Source organism: Nesoenas mayeri (assembly GCF_963082525.1).
Source record: "Nesoenas mayeri genome assembly, chromosome: 3".
In the NCBI taxonomy this organism is placed as follows: Eukaryota; Metazoa; Chordata; class Aves; order Columbiformes; family Columbidae; genus Nesoenas; species Nesoenas mayeri.
In genome coordinates, this window is record NC_137544.1 from 110,978,277 (window position 1) to 110,992,879 (window position 14,603).

The 14,603-nt window shown below is 37.2% G+C and overlaps 1 protein-coding gene across 1 annotated transcript; it reads right to left on the reverse strand.

Moving 5' to 3' along the window:
- Window positions 1-717: 717 nt before the first annotated feature.
- Window positions 718-14,565, reverse strand: TRMT6 (tRNA methyltransferase 6 non-catalytic subunit; the record flags this gene model as incomplete). The annotated part of the gene is made up of 11 exons (XM_080342773.1): window positions 14,453-14,565; window positions 12,162-12,289; window positions 11,661-11,770; window positions 8,686-8,777; window positions 8,514-8,597; window positions 7,358-7,482; window positions 5,783-6,147; window positions 5,460-5,545; window positions 2,429-2,531; window positions 2,258-2,344; window positions 718-891 (listed from the first exon to the last, which is right to left on the reverse strand). Exons 1-11 carry the CDS (start codon window positions 14,551-14,553, stop codon window positions 718-720), a joined length of 1,455 nt encoding a protein of 484 aa, XP_080198899.1. The 5' UTR covers window positions 14,554-14,565.
- Between the last annotated feature and the right edge of the window lie 38 nt (window positions 14,566-14,603).

A 14,603-nucleotide genomic window follows, 5' to 3' on the forward strand; every position in this document is an offset into this window, starting at 1 on the left:
CAAAGTTAAAAAATAATAAAAAGCTACACATCATGAAAGATAAAATAGTAGAATAAATATATATACATGAAGAGGTTTTCAAAACAGTTGTATCTTAAAGTAAAAACATAACAGACAACAGTAATAGAGACATTCCGCTTAAGTATTTGGTATTTTAATTTACGAACATGGATTTTCTCTTCCGTGTTTATTTCAGGAAAACATGGGGTCACGCTGTAAAGTTCTGGTATTAGTATTCCCTTCTTCTTTTTCCTTTGAAAAGTGTATGATTTTTGCTGTTCATTTCATTTTGCTCTTCGCTCTGTGTGTGAAGTGGGAGCAGATCACTATTCAGAATGGTTTACCCTGATACTGTTCTGGGAAAACAGGAAGCTATGTTAGAGATGTTAATTTGGATTCAACCTTTTAAAAAACCACTTCGTCATACCACTTTTGGCAACAAACAAACAGGATGCCTTTGCTGTTGCTTTATCTTCTTTTGATCTTCTTTTCTTTTTGAAGTTCCTGTGTTTTCAGTGGGAAGTTTGCTCTTTTCATTCTGATCACAAACTGGTGAAGAGCGAGACAATCCTCCCTATCACACAGTTCTGCTGCTTTTTGCTGACAGATGTATGACAGGTACAATTTCTGTGCTGTCAAGAGCACAGAAAGTATACTTGTTATTTTACTAAGAGTAGGACTCCTGAGATCTAAAAAAACAAATCAATTCTTCAAATGTTAACAGTGAAGGTCTTGAACTTTGCATCTTTTAGAGGATGGCTCCTCCATCTTCAGTGCATCTAAATTACTGGAATCAGATTTGCCATTATCCAAGACAACAGTTATACCAGACAGAAGGTACCCTCCGCCTCCACTCATTGTCAGTTTTGGGTGGCTTCGATCTGGTAAGACCTTTAAAAAAATAAAATCCAAAAAAACAAGTAAAAAGTCACTCTATATGTACACATCAAATTGTGTAATTTAAACTTGCAGTATAAGATGTTTTTTTTTTTTTTTTCCCAGCCACAACAACAACTAGCCATTTCATTTGGAAAGTGTATTTGTCTTTAAAGGGCAAGACATCTGCATACCAGAAACCACCTATAGAAATACATAAGACTACAGGCTACTGCCTTATTGATTACTTCTTTGTGGCATTTCCAGCACAAAGTCAAGGTTTGGGAGACATTAAAGTGTTACTAATCTGTTCTGAACTGGTGTACTTTGCAAGAAACCACAGCTGGTGTAACAAACCAGCATTAATACAGTAATTTCCAGTTCCATCGCTATAATCTGTATATAGCTACTCTTAAGGTAAGACAGGGCAATGAACCACCACTTTCAGCTACATTACACTTCTGGAAATGCTTTCTGTTCAGTTATGCTTCCTCTTTGCTTTGGCCGTCACCACAGGTCTAAGCTGATTTACTGATGTGCAGGATGTACATCAGTACTATTGTTCCAAACTGCACCAGGACACAGTAACCCTTCCCAAGCCTAAACTGTGCGAACGTCTTCACCTATCAATCTCCTCATCATTCCCAATTTGGTTGCCTGATCAATAGTCAGTAATCATGGCCACCCTTGAATTAAACCATCCCCTTAATAATAATTTCCTACAGGCTCCAGAAACCTATGTGCAAGGAGGAAATCAGTCAAGTGCAATAACCTCTTCAGAGGTGGTGAGCTGCTTAGAGATCAGATACGCTTCTGCTGCTTCACAGCTGACAGGGTACTCCACATGTGCAAACATCTTGTTCAAACAAAGTTAGTCAAACTGACATTTTTCACCCCTTCTCATCTTGTTCTCATTGTTCAGTTCCTAAACCAGAAACTTTTTGTTACTTTAGTTCCAGGAAACGTGTTATTTAAAGATATTGACTTGGTAAGTCACCACCATTCTTAACTTTATGTTTCTTCAACTGGAAATGAATAAACAGTTGTAATATTTTGCTGTTATACATCTCTCTTACACGACATTAGGTTGTTCTTCACATCAGACTAGCCACTAAAGCAGCTCAACTATTAAATTTGTCACTGTGCTACAAGCATTTCAGCAACTGTTCAAATGAAATGCTTTGGAAGAAGAAAATAAAGTATTTCCATTTTGAATTGTTGCAATGAAGCATTAAAGCTCTTCAGAATATTTTCCCACTGCCGTCAGGTAAGACAGCATGAGGTCACACATAGTTTCAGTCAGTCCCAACCCCACATTTTTCAGAGTGTTTTGTTCCCCAGTATTCACAGAGCTTTGACAATCACTTACTGCAATCCTTACCTGGTAGTTTCGTAGCCAGGTTTCAGACAGCTTTAGGTTAATAACACCACCTCTTTCCCTCAGCTTTGCGTAACATTCTAGTAATGGCTTAAAAAAACCCAAATAGCAGGTTATACAGGCAAATAGTCTCAAACTTGAACTATAACAGCTAAATTAACATACTTGATTTACCTCTTTATACTGGCAGTAGACAACAAAAGGCCTTGAAGGAGCAACAAATTCCAATAAAGAAAGTAATAAAGGAGTGGGATGAAACTTGCTGGCTACAATTAAGCTGCAAAACAAATTTCATGAGTATTAGTTTTCTGCTTCTAAAACCTATTCATCAAGTGACATTTTCTCCTACTTAGCACAGTGATCAATTACAGCCTTGATGTTCCTCATCAGCACGTTTTCATGGCTCTAACAACTCCCAAAATATAAAAACAAATCATGATTTCCTACTTGCATAATTAAGAGGATAAAACACTTGTTCCCCAAAGTGCGGGATATTAAACACATTGCAGAAACACTCATTTCGGCTCTGTTGAGCTCCACAGTAATTCTTGCAACCCAAGAATTTGCATGCTGCTTTCTCTACCCTAAGACCATTGTCCAAATACAATTTAAATTTGTGACTGCCAATTGCTGTTTAGAATGCAACCCCAGTCGTGACTCTTTAAACTGGCTAATCTTCATTTAATACAGTTTTATATAACAATGTTAGTATTTGAGGAGAAAACAATCTCTTAATGGTGTAACTTGGATTTACAGATGGTTAAGATTCTCTAGAGATACCTAGAGTTTTAATAAAAAAAAAAAAAAATCACTGCTAAACTAGATTGCAAGACATGGTCAAGTAAATTAGTTAATAAGTTGCACTTGTGCATAAAGGATGGGGTAATTAAACTAATTCTCCAGTATACAGATACAAGATGAGACGACCCATTAATTAACACTTATTCTCCAGGGGAATGTACAGCACCGGAGACAGCATTAAACTTACCTAACGAAAGGGAGGTAAAAAGGGACATTCAATTTCCTAAACACAACATATAGAAAGAGATGAGATGATTTTTCTTCTACAGTTGTTTCCATTTCGGTTTTCTGCCAGCCATGGGCTAATTTACTTCAAATCCAAACTTCAAAAATTTTGTGCTCAGTAATTAACCAAGCAGACTATAAACAAAAAAAAATACTCCAGACTGTGTCTCAGAAGGCTTTGGAGTGCTGCACTGACACTGCCAGACAACAGGAAGGTAAGTGAGAAATGAGAGAAACTGTGAAATATCAAATTCTGTCCTCTCATATGGCAGCACATATTGCTGTCAGCAGGTAGTCTGGCCAGTTGCAAAATTAATGTAATTGGTGAGAGGGCAGAAGGAAGAGGTAGAAGAAGGACAAGGGTAGAGAAAGGGGGTGTGGTCTAATTCTGAACACAGGGAGTGTCTATAAACCAATTTCAACCTTCCGTAGTATGAGAAAAATTTAATAGTCTATCTTAAAGAAGCAGTCTTTAAAAGAATACCAAATATCTAATGAAAGTCTTCCTTTTCTCCCTCAAAGACCTATGACAGACTTCAACTCTCATAAATGGAATTGACAAAATAGAAATTTCTCTGTCAGCAAATCCTAATCTTTCTCCCCATCTCCAACATTACCTAGCTTTTACTTTTCCTTTCCCTGTTTCTCTCTTGCAAAACAAAACAAAATGCTGACCTCTCTGCCTGCTTCTACTCCTGTGACAAGTAATTAGTCTGAAGTATTTCTTTATTCCATGACAGTTTTTCCTGGCTTAGCAGTATAGGTGCCCTGTGAGCAAGCAGTGGGCTTGGTGACTAAACAAAGGTGATCCTGACTGGGCCATCCAGGAGTGTGTCCGCAGGCAACCACACACTTCTCTTCCCCTCATCATGCCAAGGCTTCCTAAAGCAATAAATCACTCATCCCTTCAAGTACATCATTTGTTGCAGCTTTTATAAGTTACAAAGAACAAAAGAAGCACACAAGTGACTGAAAACAAATTAACAAGAGGTAAATACTGAATATGCTTCCTTGAACTCAATCAACAACTGAATATACTATTTTACACTCCAGGAAAAGTCAATTCAAGTCAAATATTCACTTTCACTTTGCCAGACCATGCACAGATACTAATTATAATGATGGGAGCAGGAGACCGTGGTAAAACCAGAACAAAACGCTGGTGCTATTTAGGCAGCTTAATGGTCATCCAGCCACAGGCGCTGCCAGCAGTGCCGCTGCTGCCACATAGATGTGCAGGACTTCTACAAACCTCTGGGAATGCTTTATTGCTTTAGAGAACACCTTTCTCTGTATCTTTATAGAAAAGGCTGATTCTACCACTTAAATATACTAGATGAGATATACTAAATTATGAATGAACGAAAGTTAAAACATTTCATAATAATAAAAACAAAAATTACACAAGCATTTAAACATAACCAATAAGTGGGTATTAAAATTTATCAGAGTAGAACGGCTTTATTCCCAGTGAGCCAATATACTTAGGAGGAAAAAATGAATATGAATGTTATTAAATTAACTAAATCAATGTTACTTGATTAACTCAAATAATTTCAGCATTTGCTAAGAACATAATGAAAAAGTCACAATCACCAAACTCTCTTACACTATTGTGGGGCTGAATTTCTAGGGATATGTTTATCATTATTTGTTTTAAACTTCTGATATTACATCTTCATGTTAAATTGTTCCTTGGGAACAATCAATCCCGGCAAAGCAGCTAAAATGAAATTATGTGTTTTTTCCTGTGCAAAAAAAAAGTGTTTCTAGAAACAAACCAACCAACCAACCCCCCAAAACAACAAACTTCATTCCAATTCAATAAACTTAAGACCTCAGGTTCTACTTTGCTAATTAGAAATCCTTGATTTTTATCAGCAGTCATTAAGTTCTACCTGGGTTCTGCTTCTCTTTGGATAGAATAGATTTTTTTAATGTTTACTCATAGCTAGTCAGGAAACTATGACTTTTAGATCATGAAATTTCAAACCACAGAGAAAAAAAGCTCAACCAGGTAAGAACCAAGCAAAACACACCTGGGTTGACTGCTTGCTTGTAAACATTAGGGAAAAAAAATAGGATATTTTTAAAACAAAGCTTTTATTTGTTTCAAATGAAGTTATTTTCTGCAGATGTGTTTTCAAACAGGTGGCTTTACTGACCAAAACAAACTCACCCATCAGCATTCTTCTCTCTTAACAAAGTAGCAGTTTCTATTAGCTTTCTCCTTCTCTCCCATTGTTTTCTTTGCTTTTCCCGAACCTTTGAAAAAAAACAAATAGTTTGCACTTTAGATGGTAATTATGTATTGGATCACTACTGCATGGACTGTATTTTCATTTTTTGCATCTTAGAAGGCTTAATGTAAAACAAAAGACAACATACAGAGTTCCATTTTAACACTTGAATAAGCTGTATTTCAGCATGTCTGATTCAGATGGCATATTTTTAAGTATATAGGCACTGTAAAACTTGAATAGCCACAACTAATCATCTTACATTTTCTTTATTTTCTTTTTCTTTGTTCTCTTTAAATTCTGCATCTTCAGTGTTAATGTCCATTGTTTCTTGCTCTTCTGTTTGTTTGACCTCCATAGCTGTTTCAGTAGTAGATACCTCTTCTGTTTCCTGCAGGGAAGTTTGCTTCCCATCAGTCATTCCATTGCTTTCTTCTTCCACTAGCATGTTATCTTCAGGTTCTGAAGGCAGAGTCTCCATAGAAAATGTCCCAGAGAGGAGACTATCCACTTTGCTAAGAGGAAATTCATGAAGATTATCGAAAAAAACCTTTGGAAATCCAAAACAACTGGTAGCAGCTCTAACAGGTTCCCCTCCTGGATACATCTGAATAATGGATCCATAGCCTATGAGAGCAAAAGAACCAAAAACACATTGGAAAGCCAGGATTTCTGAGGCCAATGAAGCATAAATTAAGAATAGGTAAGTAAATTGCCTGCTCTTAATCTAACCTTCATCAAATTTGACAAGCTGTTGAAGTATGCCTCAAGGTGGAAAATCTTTACTGGAAGGATAACTGCAAAGAAGGAAGGACTGCAGCTCAGACGGGCAAGATAACTGAAAGATGTATTAAACATATGTTCTGTGCTAACCTTAAATACAAGCACTGAAAAGCTAATTTAATTAAGAATTAAAAAGGCAAATTTTCTATAGTATTTGTTACTCACAACTATGGAGCAGTTTTGATTAAAAATAAAAGCTAATTTAACCAGCATTAATAGGCAAAGAATTTCTTCATCATTCAGATGCCCCCCTAAAGGAAGTGATGTCAGATGTTTAAACATACTAAAAAGAACTTTTCAATAGTTGTATTGAAATTGCATATTATTTCATTTACTTCAGAAAGTATCTGAATGGCCAAAAGTTGCTGAAACAAAAACCATTTACAGTGTAACTGCCTGTGTGACAGCACATCTGGGTGCACAACATCACATCACACTTCCTACCTTGCAAGCTCTGGAATATAATTGTCACCTCTGTCTAATGTCTTTGAATGACTTACAAAGCAACTAATTCACTGACCTTGAGAAATAAAAACAAGTCAAACTTCTCCTAGACTATGCTCAAGAAAATGTCATATACTATTTTTAAAATGCACATTTTACTGATGTTAAATCTCTGACACAGTAAACAAGAGGAATGACAACATTTCCAGTGCTGTGGGCTGTTTGAATTCCAGTGTTCCTATTCCTGTTTTCTGCCATTCATTGTCCTGGGCTTCCAAGGTGCCTGAGAAGAACCTCTTTACAGCCTTTTCTAAACACAATGTCCTTATACTAAGATAGAAGCTAAAATAGATCGACACCCAGTGACAACAACTTTAAATTTCATACTTTTAAAAATAGTGAAAAATAAATTCCAACTGAAATATGCAAAATACAACTTTCTCCAATGGAAATACAATTCATCTCTTCGAACACTGGAAACAGTAAAAGACTTTAAAAACTGAGAAAATATTTTTAAGTACTGCCTTTAAAAGTATCACAGAGACGTGTGTTTCCTAAGTTTCAAGTAAGCCCTCAGTCTGTACATTACTAAAGCTACCGTGTTCCTTACCTCCCATTCGTTCCATCACCGCACCCAGCACAAGTCCTGCACATGTTTCCATTACAATCATTTTGTTGCCAGCACGGATGTTTCCTAAAGTCAACATTTGAGCTAGGGTGTCATATCGCAAGTGGCTAGAAGACAGAGGGTTTTAAGAAATGCCAATTTAGTTTTCTTACAGTTAGAAATACTCAGGAGTTTGTCAAAAGAAGTTGGATTACGGGTAGATTTTCAGATAACAGCATCAGTGGCCTTCAGAGTGACCATATAGAAACTTCTGATTAACCATCGGGTAATAAAGAAGCTCTAGAAATAAAGCCAACAAGAAATTAGCAGGGAACGGGTGTTCAGATTTACAAAGAAAATGGCCAAAAGTAGGGTATGAAGTAGGGTGCACATAATAAAGTGCACATCTCATGCTGTGCCAGCCAGCCAAAATATTTTTTAAACTTCATTTTTTTGCTCTCTAGCATGTCAGCTTAGTAAAGAATAGATGGTATTTGAATGCATTTCCTAATCCAGTGATGTATCCTCAGTGATTTTCATCTGTTTCGCAGTAGCACGCACCTCCTGCAATCCAGGATCAAAACCTGACTCTGCTGACTGCAGTGCATGCACTGAAGAGACTCACTGATGGCCAAGGAAATTACAAATACCTTAACAGATAAATAAAGCCAAGTGAAGGACATGGGGGAAGGAGAAGGAAAATGGTTTGAGAAGCCTTAAATAACATAAACTTGGGGTTTTTAAGGCTCAGCATCTTAGATTTACCATTCCTACTTTAAAATAATAAATCATTAAAACCAACGATTCCTGCTTCTGGCAACTGGCTTATTATTTTGATTACTGAGCCAGAAAGCAGAGACAATGTGCCACTGACCAAGACCATCTAAGACATACCTCTGAAAATTCAAAAGAGCCTCTAGGGATGGTAGGAAAATGGTAAAAGCTGATGCTGCGTGCAGAAGTTTTCTTTTTTGCCGCAATAACATATTGATTCATTTTCTATTTCACACCATTTTTCATTAATTTGCAATCTTTCCATAAACAGGAAAGAAATAAAGAAAAGTGAGTATTACGTACTCTGGTATAATACAGGTATTTTAAAAAATATTAAGATACCTTTATGTTATAATTTGAAAAAAATAAACAAATGAAAACTTACTTAATTTTTCCAGGTTCCCTTGCATAATACATTGTTGAAAGAATGCGAGTGGATGGTTTCACAATTGTAATAACTGCCTCATATCTGTAAGAAACATGTAGTATTACTCTTAGTTTAAGCTCATCAGATTATAGAACAACTAAGTATTTTCCAGATTTTAAAATTCACTTACTTTTTTTTCTTCTTCTTTATGTATTTGTCTTGAGCAAATTCTGTTTTGTCTCTGAACGTTGTACTGTTCTCTATTAACTGTTGAACTATTTCCTTGAAAAAGACAATTTGTTTTTATTATAGCTGGCATTTATTTCTCATTCATTTAACATATAGTATTTTTTTAAACAAATACAGAAAATACTTTCTTCCAGTAGAGGAATGTAGACCAGTAACTTCTACTGACACTAATGGCAAAGTAAATTTCTACTAATCAACATGAAAGGTGAAGCACTACCCTGACTATGTGCAGGAATCTAATAATATACTTCTGTCTCTAAGTGTTCTTTAAGTACATCATGCCAGCAAAAAAATGCTAAAACTGAAAATGCATATCCTGGAAACAGGGTATTTTGTGGGAAGCAGTCTGGTAGGTGCCAGAACTAACTCATAAGAGAGGGCAGACTCGTGGCCAGAATTAAGAAAAAGGAGGTCTGTTCCTCTCCGCATCAGCAAGTCATTACTTCAGCCCTCTCTGTGAAGCCTCAGCACCTACTTATTCTTATACTATGCTGAATGTGAAAAAGACTACCCTGCTTTCTCCAAGGGATTATCTATTTTAAATTTAATTTATTTAGAATGAGGCAGAGTTATGTTTATTGGCAGTTATGGAACAACTGACACATATTCTGTCAGTCTCACTTTCTCCATAGTAACCAGATTGCGTGACAGTACCACATGTCCTGTGTGAAGCTACACCGGCAAAAAAGTTTTACAAAAATAACACAAAACAAGAAACCTGATGTCATGTAATATTTACTTTAATTCAAGTCCCTCTTTGGGTCTCCTGTCTGACTTTAGCATCTCTGTCTCCAAGAGTATCTTTTTTTTTTTTTTTCACCCTGTGCTAGTTCTTGCCCTGTACTCTGCCATCTATCAGACATGTCCCTTACCCCACTTAATTTCTTCTGCCTCCCAAATTGTGCTAGACTCCTGTACCAGCTCCCTGCACAATGTCAAACTCCTTAGCACTGACTATTTCCTACACTACTCGCTCTAACTTCTTCCTTCTCTAGCTCCTAGGTTTTCCCAGAATCCCAGATTTTGTTTCCTGGTCTCCCTGTTCTAATCTCCCTTTGCCAGTCCAACTCTTCTTCCTCATCCTTTCAGGTTCCAGCTGGAGGGATCATTAAGACCTCCAACAGAAAAGAGCTTTCATTGCCCAGAGTTTCTCTCCATGCCTGCAATACAAAAACAAATGCTGCAAGTGCTGTTTTGGTTGTTGTGTTCAAAGTAGTTTAACTGCTAAAATTGTAGCTTTATGTTAAATGTGCAGGAACAGCAACAGTATAACCTGGCTTCACAGGAGTCTGGAGAGGGTGGTGAATGACAAAAGGAGTATTTTCAATGTGGACACCATTGTACTTCAAGAACTTGCTCCAAAATACAGTGGTGCAAGTAATTCTCACCTGCTATTGCTGCTTTTCAAGCCATTATTTCCTTCAAACACTTAAAATGTATTAATAACAGAATGAAACAGCATACCTTTATTTTTTTGCCTTATTTTTGGAAAAAGTTAAATGCAGTGTCTGAGTTGGGTGGTTTTTGTTGTTTTTGTTCCAGTAAAATTTACAGTGAGGAAACTCAGGACTATTTCTCTAGTGTCAGCAAAAGCCAGAGGGATGCTGCAGCACTATGCAAATGCCCTGGGAGTACTTGCCACTTCATGTCTTCATCCCAACACCTATCCCTCAGACCTGGGAAGGATTTGGGTAGTGATGGCAAAATCAAAGCCCATTAACACTGACGTTGCTTTATTTCAAAGAACAATCATCTCTAAACTGAGCCTGCATCACAAATACATGCCATTCACAAACATTATTTCAAATTTTACCAGACATTTATGGAAGAGTAGTATCTATTGCTGCTAATACAACACAGTCTGAAATGAATACTCAGCTACAGTTCAGAAGCCAGAGTTAACAAAGTAGGATATTTTAATAACCTAAAATAACAGCACAGTAGACATACGGCACAGACATCCTGAGGACATACAGAAAAGCCGGAGTGATATTCTGCCACAGATAATGAGAACAAATGGAAAACATCAAAGCTATCAGACTGATTAGTACATTCTTCTCAAAGAGCTAACATCACTAGAAGCACAACTATGGAAACAGAAGAAAAACCATTCTAAACTCCTTGAACCCATCCATTATTAAGCAGGTAGAAGCAGAACAGCTGGTCTGAAAAGCAGCAGCACACAACAAGACACAAAGAAAAGATGAACTTGATGAGCAATATCTTATTTTTATTAGAAAGGGTAAACCAAAGATGAGAGAATTTAGACTGGCAACATGTACAGAACAGAACTGGCTGAAATGTTTATTAACATTTACGATGGTCTCACTTCAAAGTGCAGGATAAAATCAAATCCCTTTTCTAACAGAACAGAACTGAGAAGAAGAGAAGATTCTTAGTTTTCAAGGTGCAGATAAAACACAGGCATAACCTGTGTTTGGCCGGTACCGCCTGGAGGCATATAGATACTACACGTTACATAGGGTGTTATTCGTTAATACTTTTGTGTTTATCCGTAATCCTTTCCTACACCTTTGATAGTTTAATTATGGCATGATTTTAATATGTCTGTAATACAGAAATATTTTCAGTCTTATAAAAACCAAACTGAAGGGTGATTACACTAGCTGTATTTCCTTAACAGTTTTAATATTTCTTTTTGTAGCTTATGAGTTCCAATGCCGTAAAAAATTGTACTGTACTCTCTATTGACAAAGCTGCCAACCTTGTATTATTTGCTCTGAAAACAGCCTTTGCATTTTTGTAAAAACAGATCTTTAGGGAAAACATGACTTGGGCAGAAGAACAAAGAAAAAGCACTGAAGTCTAGGCACCGATGAAAAGAATAGCTTATTTCATAAACTAAAATATAACCATTAAGCTAGCAGAGAAATGACACCAAAACCTTATTTTTACCTGTCCTTTAATACCTTTGTCCTTCAAAGCCTTTATGTCATCTTGAGTCAGTTTTTGAGACTTCCCGTCGTCAACTATGTTACGATTATCTGTACCTGCTTCTTTTGTTTCTAAAGGAAAAGGATATAGATTTATAAAATCTAGCTCTAAATATCTTTAAATAGGAGAAACATATTATTTTAGTTTCACAGAAAGCAGACTTCGCAGTATTAAACCCATATGCTTCGTGGCCTTGCAAAGTATTGCCTACATAATCAACCTTAGTATATATATTCACCCAAAATAAAGTTCAAATTTTCTCCCATACTAAAAACCTTTTCTGTTACAGGAGTAGTTACAGCAGATCAAGACAAAACCATGTACTTTTATGACAGAAATAATATAAGTAACGTTAAGTTAACAAATGATTAACAGAAAGCTGCTTCATCACCACTGGTATTGTCAAAGAAACAAATTAATTTGAACTCGTTTTTCCAAACACCAGTCAATCCTCTGTAATACCTGTAGCAGTCTCTTCCACCTCTTGCTTTGGCTGGAGGTTTCCACCACTGGTTACTTCAAATGTGGTTCCATAAATATGTCCAATGGCATTATCCAGATAGAACCACTGCTTCTCAAATATAATTTTTCTGAAATAATAATAAAAGAATATTTAAAGCATTATTTTTTACTATGTCTGAAACGCACAATAACTGAAAGTAAACTATAGCTTCATACATGCAATTTTTATCTATATTCTTGAAGAAAACCCAGAAAATCATAAAAAGTGAAATGTTAACTACTATTAAGTACAAAACCACATTACACTGAAACTGAATAGGAAAAGAACAAAGAACTTAAATTGAGCATAGAGTGAGAAAAATATTTTTTTGTTGTTCAAAAGAATTCTAAACTGGCAGATAAAACAAGGATATAGTACTTGAACTATATAGTACCACTTTTGACAGAGAAAGCCAGAACAAAGCAATGAATGAAATTAATCTAAAATATATTAAGTCTAGGCTGGGTCATGCAGATTAGTGCAAAAACATGAGCATGAACCTGTATTTTGCAGAGCTCCTTTGAAATAACATTTGCCAAAATACTATAAAGAAAACAGACACCACAGTGTCACATAATCCTAGAAATGTTTAAAACAAAGAACGATTTGATTATACCTTTTGATTGTTCTAAGGGAGGTTTGCACTTTTACTTCTTCACACAAAAAAGGACTCACAAAGCCTTTAACTTCCAGGTTGACCTACAAAGTTTTCCTTGCTGATCAGAGAAATACTGATCTTGACAAATGAAATGGGTACCAGTGTGTCTGCCACACTCACATCTGAATGAAAACTTACCAATACAAGCTTTTACGCTGATTATACTCAGCACTAATTCTGAAGCTAAGCAAAAAGATTGGGTTCTTTCTTATTTCCAGTTTACTGCTGACTGAAGTAAGAAATTCATGCACATATTTTACACACAGTATTATTTGTATACCCAAATACAATCCAGCATTTAAATAAAGTATAAGAATAAAACCTTTTCAAGCGACATTTATTACCAAACCCTCTTAATAAAAAAGGCACTGTATTTGCTCATGTAAAGTCTATTAATCCCTGCCAATCCAGATTTTAAAAGACTAATTAAAGATAAAAGGATAAAAGCCTAATAAAAGACTTGAAATGGCTGAAAAGAATTTAGGTAGATAAAAATGGTGTATGTATGCTCAAACTTCGTCCTAATGAGCATTCTAAACAGAATATCCAACCACATATTCCTGGAATGTCCTTGCCCTTACCAGATTATAGAAATGGAAAAAAAATAATGCAAAAGTTATTTAATTTTCTGTGGCAGTATTTATTCTTTGACTTTTTAATTCCTTCTTTTGCGATGGGGTATTAAACAACCGAAGAGGGACCTAACAAACAGATGTTGGCAGTGCTCTGCAGGCTAACAGAGTAACTACCTAAGTTTGATACCAGAACCTACTGGCGAACATTAAGCCTGTTGATAACCAGTACTCCCAAATTCCTAAGTCTGAGCTATCCCATTTTTAAACCAGCCTCATTCAAGCATAGAATCTTTAAATCTCCATGCTACTGAATCAAATGTCTGGCAACATTACCCAACACTAACTTCTACACGCTGATCTATAAAATTGTCTGCCGCAATGGGAAGAGTCCATTCCCCAATGGGAAGTGTCCACTGATTGCAGCATTTCCTGCTGGGGTGCATGCACTTCTTGCTACGCCCACTGGCCTAGGAACGAAAGACACACCTTTCATAGCATCCTCTCCAAAGCGGTAACTGTCCAGAGCTGACAGCTGCCATCCTCCTACAGTTTAATACCGATGAGAACACTGAATTCAATCCCTGTTAAAACAAAGCAATGCTGCACTTTGCAGAAATCACACTTCACACTGAGAGAGGTCTGATGAAGATCTGCTTTTCAGGCTGCTGCACCTTTTCTCAGTCGGCACCAGTTTAACAATAACAACAGAAAACCAGCTTAAATACGTTTCAAACTCTCACAAGAAACGCGGCTCGGAAATCTCCTGGGTTTACTTTTGTGGGCATAGTAACTAAGGCAGCACTGAAATCTTTCATGCTGTCTGTCACATCAGCCTAGCGAGGGCCGACTCTCCTGACTGGCACGGCAGGAGAGCTGAGAGTCACACCGGCCGCACCGAGACTCCCCCGCCTTCCCCCCGGCGCGACGGCCACAGGCGGGGGCGGGGAGAGGAGAGCGCAAACCTCAGCCGAGGGGGTGAGTGACAAGTGGCATCGAAGGCCCCGGGCCGGCCCCTCACCTCCGCCGCAGCACAGGTACCGCTTTGAACACATCGTCCCGCTTCAGGACGGCGCAATCCCCCTCACGGATGCGCGGGCCCAACCCCGGGCCGGCCTCCATCGCCGCCGCCACTCGTGCGCCCTCCGCCGCGTGGGCAGCCAGTGCGCAGG